This window comes from Phyllostomus discolor, chromosome 4 (assembly GCF_004126475.2).
Source record: "Phyllostomus discolor isolate MPI-MPIP mPhyDis1 chromosome 4, mPhyDis1.pri.v3, whole genome shotgun sequence".
Lineage (NCBI taxonomy): Eukaryota > Metazoa > Chordata > Mammalia > Chiroptera > Phyllostomidae > Phyllostomus > Phyllostomus discolor.
Window position 1 is genome coordinate 57,249,133 of NC_040906.2, and position 12,852 is coordinate 57,261,984.

Consider the following 12,852-nt stretch of genomic DNA (forward strand, 5'->3'; position numbering starts at 1 on the left):
GGGCAGCTGTTAAATGTGTCCTTACTAGAATTTAGGAACTTACTCAAATGTGACCAAGATTAGATAGATAATTGTCAATTAGATTTGAACACACATAGGTGATTGGATGCCTGAGGAATGTTTTTCAAGAGTCATATAAGAAGAGGAAGGAAATGAGGACACATCTGTAATAATGTTAATAATAAAAACAAATAAAACAGAAAGAGTCATATAGTGCCTTGGGTCTCTCTTTGTTATCTTTCATTATTGCTTATCTTTTAAAGTCACTTGATATGTTCACTCTAACTTTTAGGCTCATCAAAAAATGACACCTTCATTGGTTCTTAATTGCATTCACTCAAGCACATAAAACAATGTTATGTCCACCATTAGAATACATTTTTGTTTAACACAATGTTTTCTTGTTTCATTAGAGAGAGAAACCCTAAGAAATTGTTTTGAGAAATTGGTCTTTGCAGTTGAAATGCACAGGTTAGGGGCCAGACATTTTAGAGAACTGCCTCATCAGCAGTTACCACAAGGAATCTTCTACTCGATAGTCCTCTATCTATACTGAGAAAAGGTGGCTGTTAAATTTCCTTTTGGTCATTAAAATGTAATGCTTAAAATATCCATTGTTTTAAGACATAAAATTCCATTCTTATACTTTGTCTTTAATATTGAAACTATTTTTGTGTAGTACTTCTCTGAGTGAATCTCTAAGAATACTGTGTAAATATAGCAAATAGATGAAGTCCCATTGGACTGTAGTAGCTTATTAAGTATGGAAGTATACCTCATATACAATTTGAGGCTCTATTTCAAAATAAGAGATATTGGAGTAGATTTCTGTTACTTTATTCCCCCTTTTTCTGTATTTTAAGATGTTAATATTGACAGGGATGGAGTAATGATTAGCATGGACAACTAATTTTGAAGTACTTCATAAATCAAATGATAAAAAAACCATTCAGTAGTAACAGCAGGATGCCAGTTGAATTCTGCATTAAAATTAGGTTTTGATATTTTAAATGTATTATTGTGCAGTGTGAAATTGTACCTTAATTCTCATTATGAAAATGGGATATAATGTTGAGATAATTTTAATGGATAAAGCACTGATTTACTTATGCTATAGTATACTATGGCTGGTTATTTTTAAGGCTTGATTAATGAATTTTTGTTCTGATCTAGAGAAGTTTTCAGTCTCAAATATCTTTCAGTACAACCTCCTCTGCACCCACCCTTGTGTAAAATTTGCTATTGTGTACTGTTAAAGATAGGCGCCCCTGAGGAGTAGCAGCTGAGAGTCAAACTAGGCCACTGGTGACGAAGAGTTTATGTGAAAATCCCTTGGGTGAGAGAACTGGCTTTTATTTAAAAGGGATACAGGGACTTCAATGGCAGTTCCTGAGATTTTAAAATATTAATGAAAACTAGTAAACCGTAGTTGTTATTGCATGTTGATTTGTTACTTTTTTTTTTTTGACTGAACCAGAATTTCTGACTCATTAGGTTGGTTATAACCTCTGTTTATTTTCACTGTATCTTTGAATTTGGGTGACATTTAGTTTAATTTTGTTATTGATCCAAAGAATTTCAACCAAAAAATTAAGAACATTGCAAGAAATGTAAGTAGATCAAAGGTATGTGTAAATCTTTGCTGGTGAGTAAAATGTCAAATAAATTAACATAGTCTTAAAGCTATTTCGGATTAAGGTCAAATCCAGGCCTCTACCTGGTATTCTTTTCACCAGTCTACACTATGTAATCAGCAAACTTGAACTAGAGAGACACATTCCTAACTTTCATGTAAATGGATCACAACTGGGAACCAACATATAATTGATCCTACTGGGAACCAACATAATTGATCCTACAGGGTTCTACTTGTCTAAATTCTACTTTTTTTTTTTCAAGAACTGAGTCACACAGCTCTTCTCTTTGAAGTATACCCTGATACCTGCCTCCACACCCCCACGGAGCCAGTTTCAACTTGTTCTCATTGCTCTGAATGTTCGAGATTACCCATTCTTTGCTTTGTATTCATTATTTAATTACCTACACATTACATCTTCCCCGTGGGCTTTCTAGTTCATTGTAGAAGGATCTCAGTCTGATTCACATATGCTTTCCAGTTTTCAGGACCAAAGGTAACAAATACTTTATTATTTAAAGCAATACTAGGGAACATTAAGATGTTCTTAATAGAAGTTCTATGTAAATAATATTTCAACTAGTGCTTTGTTCTTTTTTTTTTTTTAAGCAGGCTTATCTTTAGTAATTGGAGATGGGTTTTCATCACAGACTCAAAGAACCTTAGGAAATAAGATAGTCCCACATACTGAGAACATTAAAACGGTGAGTCAGAGGAGTTCACTGCAGTGTGCAGTAGACAAGGAGGACATCCAAGAAATTGTGACTCAATCTCTTGAAGATGAGGAGTGGGGGGAGTCAAATGGAGATCAGGATGAGCAACACTTGGAGATGGGAATGTGTGTGGATTGATGCAGGCAGGCCATAGGAAGGTCATGGTGGCAGCAGGAGGTACCTGTCAGAGCTTCCTTCACTGCCACTCCTTTTGAAAGCCAAGTGCACTGTGGCAAAGTTGTTCCTGATGCTTTACTTCCCTGCCTGTGGCAGTTGGGCTGCTTTTCTGGCCTTATGAAACTCTTTTGAAGCAAATATTAAGTTATCCATTTCTAATAAATCTGGTATGTATTTTTTTTATTACCTGTCTTAAAAAAATAAAATCAATCAATCAATTAAAAGAATTCAACATGGGTAATCCTGATATAAAAATTTATTTATTTATTTATTTATTAAAAAGATTTTATTTATTTATTTTTAGAGAGGGAAGGGAGGGAGAGGGGGAGAGAGAGAGAGAGAGAGGGAGAGAGACATCAATGTGCAGTTGCTGGGGGTTATGGCCTGCAAACCAGGCATGTACCCTGGCTGGGAATTGAACCTGGGACACTTTGGTTCCCAGCCTGCGCTCAATCCACTGAGCTACGCCAGCCAGGGGAAAATTTATTTTCTTCCTTGGTGGTAAGCACTGGTTTCCTTCTCAATTATATACCTAAATACATCATCTTTTGTGGGAAATATTCACTGAATTCTCTAATTCAGTAAACATGAGTGCCTACTATGTGGCAGGCATCCTTACAGAGACTATACATTTGTAAATGTGTCACATGACAGTGGAGATAAGTACCTATTCTCATGGAATTAATTACTGTAATGGAAGAAGATATGATAAATGAGGATGTTAGTTGCTGATAAGCCCTAAGGCAAAAAGTAAAGCAGATAAATAGAGATGTTATCTTAAGATCAGGAGGAAACCCTGTGGACAGTCCTGAATCAGGAATGCTGTAGGTGTTTTGAAGGAAAACGTGGGAGTCCTAAGATTGGAGTGCAAGGGGCCTAGGGAGAAAGTGGGAGAGAGAAGACTGGAGAGGCCAGAGGTCTAGGACGCATTGGACTCTGGATGTTATTTCGGGTGAGGATTGAAGACTTTGGAGAGTGTGAGAAGAAAAGCAGCGATCTGACTTAAATTTAAAAAGGATCATGCCAGTTGCTAGGCTGGAACATTGAAGACAGAATATTATGTGACAACTTTGGGAGCAGGAAGACCAGTTAGCAGCTTGAACAAAAGTGTTTGGTGAGCTGGGCCGCTGGTGGACTCTGGATCTCTTTATGACACAGTACAGAGCTGTCAGAATTTATCTATGGATCACGCTGTATGTGTAAGAAAGAGGTATGTGTAAGATTTTTGGCCCAAGCAACTGAAAGAATTGTGATTTACTGAGATGGAAAGACTTGAAGAGGAAAAGATTTGGTTTGGAGAAGCTGGGGAGAGGAATCGGAAGTTAAATTGAGTTAGTCCAAGTTCAGCTGTCAGGTCAGTGTTAGATTTACAAATCTGAAGTAGAAGAGAAAGATCGAAGCTCAATAGTTGGTATTTCAGATTTTCTTCATGTAGATTTTATAAGATGCTTGTTATGTTTATTGCAACAACTTAAAACATTTCATTTTGTTGCTATCGTAAAAGAAGCTAGTTTTGTGTTTATTATACTTTCTGACTTGCTTTTGCTTGTGTTTACATAGGTCATTGACTTTAACATGTTAACTTTGTACCAAGCCTCCTTCTGAATTCTCTTATTTATAAAGTCATTTTAGTTGATTCAGTGGTATCTCTTCTCCTTTGATTTGTCTAGAGTTTTACCGAACTGTCCAATTCTAAGAAGTATCTCTTTTTCTCATGGCTCCATTTGCTTTCTGCTTTCCTCTGCCTGAAATATCAATTATTTCTTATGTTTTCGTATGAGTTTCTATTCATTCCCCAAAACCCAACTCATGATCACATCTGTGAAACATTTCTGGGTTCCTGAGAAAGTTTCTCTTCCTATGAGCTTTAGCTGAACCATCAGCATATGTGTATTAGAGCAATCATCAAACTTTTTGTATAATTGTGTATATATCTGTCAGTCCTTTTGGGGCACAAACCCTTTAGGGGTGGGATCTGGGTCAGATCGTCTGTACATTCCCAGTGTTTACCTGAATCTGCCACATGATCTTCTGTTACAGGATAAATGTTTATTGAATACCATGAGCGGTCAATTTCTACAGATTAAAAATGTTTTAAAGTTGGTTAAAGCTTTTTCACAGAAATTTTATGAACTTGTTATGTTTATTGTAACACTTCTAAATATTTATCTTTGTTACTACTGTAAGAGAAACCTTTTCTAAAGTTAAATATATAGGGTCCAGCACAAACAACACCCCCTTTTTATTACAATATCATAAGCATGTAATTCTGTAACATAACAACATCAAATTTAAGCACACCATATGACGTTTTAGGTGAAATGTTCAAATTAAACTATAAATTATTTACATCCATACTATTACCCTATCAACCACACTCAAGCAAGTGTTACTTCTGTCAGACTCCCTATCTTTACAATTATTCTCCTAAAAATTAAAGGCCTAGTGTTTTAGAAAATTAATATAAATATAGGAACATTGCTGTTGTTTTTTTCATGATGCTGAGTGCATAAAGGTGGTTGGATTTGTGAGACCTTAAATTTTAAAACTACTGAAGAGCTGGTGTTAAATAGTTACTTAAGAGGAAGCCATTTTACTCATTTGATTTTTATTTTTGCTGGAAAATGGGAAGAGGGAGGAATTAAATTTTATATTTTTCTGACTTGAAAGCAGTAGTATGTGTTTTTGCAAAAGCAATCAGCCTTTTACAAAGGTAACATTTTCAAAAGCTCTAACTTGTAGTACTCATGTCATTACAGTTATTTTATATTTCTTTGTATATTTCATTTTTTTAACCCATCAAATCAATGAATTGGCCCATGTACATTTTTCCATGATGTCTACTACCTATTTCTGTTACAAATCTATTGAGGGTTGTCCTAGTAAGTGACACTGAAATATATTTGCTTGAAAAATTATTTGTAACATTTTTCATTGAAACAAAAATAGATCAAATAACCAATTAGTTTATTGTTCATTGTTAAGTGCAGTGGGAAATATAATGTCCTTCTTTGTTGTAAGGAGTTATAAATGTAGGCAGAGAGATGAAACTTGTACCCAGAAAAAAAAAAATGTTACATTTATGGAATCTGTTGTATGTGTTATATATGGAGAGACTGTGTAAGGAGTGGCAGGGAGGGGGGTAGTTTCAGCTAGACTTTGAAGGGTAGGTCAGGTTTACATGGATAGAGAGGTAGAAGACACTAGAATGGAAACAAATAAAATGAAAGGCACAGAGGTGAGAGCTATTATGAAGTAGGGGAATGAGATACTTATCTCCATAATTCATCTCATCAAAGAAAATGTTATACTTTTGCTTTGCTATAGTGATCACGTATTAATTGAACTCAATGAAGACAAATATCAGATCTCTTTGTTATCATATTTCTTTTATTACCAAGTAATATAGCATATATTGAAAACAAACAAAAATGTGCTGATAAAAAAGGCAAAAAAGAATTCCTTGATTTCATTGTTCATTTTTTTCCTTTTGTTTTTATTTTAGAAGAAAACTGAAAGCCAAGGCACCACTTCCTCCAGCTGAGACCAAAAACCCTGATACCTCTTCAGTGGATGATTCTGTAGAATCCTCTGCTCTCACCATGGAACAGAAAGAAAGCATGATAGATAAAGACATCGAGCTCTCAGTAGTTCTACCTGGGGATATTATCAAATCTACAACTGTTCATGGAAGGTATGATGGAGTGGATGAAATACCATGAGTTCCTTTCTGCTGTCATTGAAGTCCTCTGTTGTATATTTTAAATTTATTTTTTTCAACAAAACTTTATTCATCACTCAATTTGGTTATCAATTAAAAAAATAAATGCTAATAGTTATTAGAATTTTTCTAACAATGTTTGAATATCAATAGTATGGGTTCCACAATCCCAGAAAAGTGACTTAAAATTTAGAACTATTTTATATTTGTTAGTCATTTAATAAGTTTTTTAAAAAATAACCTTTCTTGGAGGGGCAGTCATCAATTGTGTTGATATTGTAAGTAAAACTCAGAAAAGCAGGCCAGTGACCTATGAGAAAACCCTTTCTCTTCCTCCCAAAATTACTCTTTTTCTTTTAAACTATTTCCCTGAATTTGCTTTTGCTGAAGTTACAAACTACTCTTAAAATGTAACGCCCTCTTCTTTATCAAAACAGATAAATTTATCTGTGAAGCAAGCAGAATTTTTTACACTAAATAATTTGGTTAGTTTACTAAAAATGTGGATAAGTTTATTAGACATGTAAAATTAAACTTTAACCCAGCAAAAAGTGAAATTGTGATTTAGGAGACTGATATTTTTAATACCTACGTAAAAATTGGAAAAATGGAATAAAACCAAATGTAATTTTCCACTTCATTTTCAAGTGGAAACTTACATGAGTTTTGTGCTTGGTCTTGTTCCACGTTTTCATCTTCAACTACCCGTTTGTTATCAGGAATCCTGCTTTAGAAATTTAAGCTGTTTTGACCTTTGTATAGTGTGTGTGTGTGTGTGTGTGTGTGTGTGTAAGTGTAAGCCAAAAGAATAAATAAGTAACATGTTGGGTCATGCATTCTTACAATGTGGTTTTATCTAGGAGAACTCCTTAAATATAAACTTAATCTTAAAATTTATAAAGATTATGTATAACTTTATAAATTTTTGAAAGTACATGAACATAGAAAAGTTCAGCATTCAGCAAACAATACTTACTGTTGTGTATTAACTTCCCATTAAATGTAAGTTGAATTTTGTCATTTATTCTGTATCAAAAATAGTTTGGCAATCACACATTGAACCATATTTAGGAGACTGAGAAACCTGTGACTGTCCTGGGTGAGTTTCGACCTCAGATACAGGCAATCACCTGGGTTGTGCCTCTTCTGGGTGAGGAAGGAACCTTGTAAGTTAGAGACAAAAGCCATTATCTTCAGTCCTTGAAATAATACCATTACCCTGGTTTTAAGATAATGACAGTGGACATGGTTACGGGTAGTAGAGGCAATTCCTCCCCCCCCCCCCCCCAATTCAAAGTACATTAAAAAAAATTGTCAGCATGATTTTTAGTTCTTCACTGATGCTGACAGGTAGCAATAGTTTCATTATCAGTACTCCAAAATTTCTTCCTGGATGCACCACTCAGGAGTTCATACCGCCCGCTACTCTGCCATCAGCCTCCTGCATTCTTTAGATTTTTTTTTTAACTTCAGTGACCTCGGTATTAGAATCATGGTTTTCTTCTCTTTCCTATCTACCATCGTAATTATTGTAGAGTTTTTCATGTTACCTCAAGCTAACTTCTCTTCTGTTTCTTGAACTCAGGGAGCCTACATCCATAGTCTACTTCTCCTGTCCTGTTACTGGAATTCAAGTGTCCTCCTTTGAACACAATGCATCTAGCTCATCCACTTTGTCTCCCGTAGTTGGATTTGTTCTTGTTTCTCCTTATTAGGTCTAATTTATGACTGCTTTCAGGTTGCTGCATTCTTCTCCTTCTTTAACTTTGACTCTGCATTAATCATCCCCAGGGCGTTTGTACTTACAAGGACCCTAGATTTTCCTCACCCTCTTCACCTTCCAGCATGTTTGCCTCCAGGGGCCCTACCCCTGAATAACTCCCGTCAATCAACTCTTTGTTTCTGGGCCTCCAGATCTTGTTGAATTGCTTCAGTTTTCTTATCTAAAAATGTTTTATAACTGAATTGTTGTTAGGATTTAATGAAATACTATCAGTGCCTGGCACAGGCTGGCATCTTTCACTTTCTGTTGAGAACTTCTTTCTTTAACCCTGAGTTCTATTTACTCTCCACCCTCAGGTTAAGCTACAACACCACTCTGTTGGTGGCACTATCTTTGATTATAAAAAAACCAAACAAACAAACAAAAAACAAAGAAACAAAAACCCCACAGGCACAGCAATTCAGTACTGAATTAAAGTCTAAACTACCAAACCTGGGTCCTGGGGCACCTTATTTTCTTCTTCAAAATTAAATAGGCTTTTCCCCTTTGAATATCTTGAACTTCAGCCTCATGACTTTTTAGTTCTATAGATACTCTCTACTTTTCCACCTCCACACATTTATGAAAGTCTTCCACGTGGAATGCCCTACCACCCATATTTTCTCCAATTAGTTTGTGTAGCTCCAATGACACATCTATATAAGGGCTGGCTGATCTCCCTGGAATGAACTGTTGCCTATGACTTCCACGCTTTTTTTGACACTTTACAGTATTGATGGTTATCATATATTGTCCTGCACTATAATTTATATATATGTCATGTCTTCTTGAATAGACTGTGAGATCCATGTGGCATCATTACCTTTCTGCAAGGTGCATAGCACATATTTGTGCAATGTAATTGCCATTTAATAAATGCACTCTAATAAATATTGTTTCCTTAATCCTTTATACGTAGACAGAGGTGGCAACTTAAATGGTGTGCTTTGAAGAGATGTTTAGATGGATCCTAGTTGCTTTCTCAGGGTATTCTAAACAAAGATATTTTCTCCAGGTAGAAAGCAAGGCAAAGATTACCCCAAATGGGAATGCCCCAAATTTTGATTGCTTTTTAAATTATATTTAGTGTTAAATTTTTTTCTGAGGGTAGAATTTGTTTTATATCATGGTTTCATAAAAGTATTTTTATTTTTAAATTACAGTGGATGTAATGTTATGTTTCTTTCAGGTGTGCAACCTTGTAATTAGACATTTATGTGTCGTCCTTGCACAGGGGCCGTGCTGTCAAAGCAAGCGCCACGTCAGTGTTTTTATGAAGCAGTTATAAATAGTTCTATAATTCAGGAATGACTCAACTTGCAAACATGGCTAATTTTTTGATGTTGTTTATGATTAAAAATGATTGTGTAGTTTCAAATATCTTAGAAGTTTCATTCTGGATTTCTTAGGAGTGATTCTAGATATTCTAGAGTGCAGTTTGGGATATCTTAAGATTGTGATTTGGGGTATCTTTCATGTTGCAGCTACTCCTGACCCATTTAAAGAAAACCTCAATGTTTAATGATGACAACAACCAAAATGTTCAAATAGATAAATATATTCTATTTCTGAACAATGTTAGCTATCGAATATGCAGCCGCATGACATAGATTCTAATTTAAATTTCTGCATGGCTTTTTTACTATAAACAGAAGATTTAATAGTATAAGTGTAATGGGGGAAGGGGCTAGGGAAGAGTGATTTTATTTTATTTAGTTTTTATATACTTATTTTTAGAGAAAGAGGAAAGGGGAAAAAAGAGGAAGAAAAACATTGATAAGAGACAGAAACATCAATCAGCTACCTTTCATGGGCCCCCAACCAGGGACCCAGCGCACAACCCAGGCATGTGCTTTGACTGGGAATTGAACTGGGCATCTTTTGGTTTGTAGGATAATACCCAACCCACTGAGAACACCAGTCAGGGTGGGAAGAGTGATCTTAAATAAGTTTAAGTGATAAGGTTTTCTTTTATAAGAGTTCCATATGTCACTGTGAAGGGTCTCTAATATAATTTTTGAGACCATCCTTCTTGAATTTATTTAAATATTACTTGTATATTTATTTTGATAATACTATTTCTATGCATTTCCTTTGAAAAATAATATCAGTATTAGACTAACGTAATATTTAGAAGATTTATATTATTTAATATTTTAGAAAAAAATTTTTAATGTATTCCTGGGGAAAAATTTTAGAAAGTTCCCGTGTCATCTTGTGTAACTCATGCAGAGGTATGCTCAGAATGTTCCATTTGTGAGAATGTGAATGCCCAGCATTATCTTCAGAAGAATGCTCTTATTTGTACATTGATTTTTTTTTTTTTTACCAAAGAACTTATGCAGATTAGGGAACACAGTAAGGTTGGAAGTGGTGATAGACTTTATGCTCAGGGGAAAACAAAAATCTTGTGATCTTGAATGAGGTTGGTAGTCTTCTGCTGGTTTACTAATCTTTCGGTACCAGAGCTTGGTGATGCTGCTGCTTTAATGACCAAAGACACCCGGGTCTGCGGTGTTGCCTCTGCAACCCTGTGAGGGACACTGCAGCACCCGCCTAAAAACTCTTGGGCATTTCTGTGTGTCCTGACCTCAGGGAAGATTGGATTGAAGGTAGGAGGAATTAAAATATTTTATTTATGCAAACAGCATACTGTAGTATAGGTATGCATATGCCTATGTATGTGTGTTTGTGTATTGATAGATAGATAAATAGATAGATATAGAAATATGCATATCTGTGTGTGTGTGTGGTGCTGGTAAAGGACCTTTTCCACTAGATGGAGCAGCTCTGTGCCTTACTGACTGTGAACATGAAAGGGTACTGTTGTTAGAGACAAGCTGCCTAGGGGCTGTCCCCATCTCCCCCTCAGAAAATGCTACACTATGCAATAGCATAGGGGCTGGTGTCTACCAGTACTTGGGAAAAGTTAATTGTTAATGAGAATGAGTTTATAACCTAAACAGTTATAAACACTACAGAGAGTAAAGAAATATGTGGGTGCATTTTTATATCACTCTGGGTCCTTACCTTATAGTCAGGTATCTGCCCAATATGTGACTATTCCTCACTGAATAATTATGCATTCCTTTTTCCTCCCTCTTTTTTCCCCTCCAGGACAATTTTAAATAAGTTTTATTTTGGGAAATTTGGTAAAAGATTGACATTAACCTTCTCTGCTAGCCTATAGGAGAGCATTCATGGCCGTACTAGCGCTCTCTCTCCTACGAGAGGGAGGGAACCCACACCATGTACAACAGGAGGAGGTTTCTCTCTTTTGCTCTCATACTGTGAAGAGGAATTTGTTTTACTTTGGGCAATTCTGAGATGCTGTGGATGAAAACACAAATAAAGAAAGCATAGAACTGGAAGTTAGAAGTTCAAGGCCCTGTGGTTGACTCCATATTTTGCTGTGACTTCAAGCAAAACATTTTAACTCTCTGGCCTTTGCCCATAAAATCACCCAGAGACATGTTTCACATGATCTGTGGCCTGATTAGCCTGTCCGGTGGCACCAATTTACAGCAGAGTTGGGTCAAATAATTCTAAGATTTTGACCTGCACTTGTTGGGGCAGATAAAGAGCTCAGGCGCATTTTACATGGAGTATAGTGCCACCTATTGGAGAAAAGTGGGCTATGAAAAATGGCAAGAGAATTCTAGAACAATGTGGGTCATTTTTGTCTAACAGCTCATGAACTCATTACTAATAAGATGGATAAACATAAGTAACCATAGAGAACATTCAAAAAGTCCCAATACTATCATTGGTAACTCTAATTAGGTGGTCAGTATGCATTTATAAGGGACAAATAGAATCAATTCGACTCAACTGTTTTGAGAATTTATTGAAAGAGTGTAAAATATTTTATAAGATACTGGAGCAGATTTAAAGATTTATAATAAGGAATAATCTCATTCATAGACTTCAATCCCTTATCAAATGCTCAAAATTCATGTATTTATGACAAGTACATATCATCATGCTTTCTCTTTTTCCTATGACAGTCCGTATTTGTACCTGTTATCCCAGAGTAATTATTAATAGTGCCTCCTTTCACTCTCAGGTGTCCCAGATTGAATGATTAATTACATAGCCACCCTATTGGTAAGTGACTTTGTTTGAACACCTCCAGGGTTTAGGAATTCACCGAGGCAGATGTTTGCATGTCTTGCTAATCTGCAAGTTCTTTGGGGAACCATGACCTGCATTTTTGATACCCAACAGGATCTTTACAACACAGAAGTGGAAGTCTTGTCTTAAGTAGCAGGTACCAAAACTAGGCTAAGATTTACCCCTCATATGTGTCACAAATGCAGAAAGCATCACCAGCAAATCTGGGGGCTGATTTAGTGATGTCATCAATCTATGAAGTAAAATTATGGCAGATAGCAGATAGCCTTTTCTAAACCATCTACCTGTCCCTTCTTGCATCCTGACTTCTGGAACCACCTTAAAGCTAACTTATAACTGAAGGAGTATAGTTTTAGAAGTCAGAACATTCTAATTTTGACTGCTTCCTAATTCTATGTATGCTTTTCATCATCTGGTCATATAACATCTCTAACCTCAATTTTTTCATTCATAAAGTGGAAGTAGCTTTTGTGGTGGTTGTGGACTCAGAGATAATAGACATGAAATGAATAAAGGCACTTGTTATTTATTTCTAAAAGGAAGTGGAGAATCTCAGGGATTTGTCCATTTCAAAGAAGAGTTTTTAAAGAGTCTTAAAAAATATCTGTCTCCCAGAAATTATTACTTCATGAAAAAAAATACAAATAATATTAATGCAAAGAAGACTCTGCAAAGTAATATAATAAATCAAAATTCAAAGTGGTATGAT

General features: G+C 35.6%; 1 protein-coding gene across 7 annotated transcripts in view; it reads left to right on the forward strand.

Moving 5' to 3' along the window:
* Positions 1 to 12,852, forward strand: part of COBLL1 (cordon-bleu WH2 repeat protein like 1) — a 161,902-nt gene that overhangs the window by 91,322 nt on the left and 57,728 nt on the right. For all 7 annotated transcript variants that reach the window (XM_036023384.1, XM_036023380.1, XM_036023385.1 and 4 more), the window contains one exon: positions 6,032 to 6,220. In XM_036023384.1, the coding sequence (XP_035879277.1) occupies positions 6,032 to 6,220 (189 nt within the window). The remainder of the gene's footprint in view (positions 1 to 6,031; positions 6,221 to 12,852) is intronic.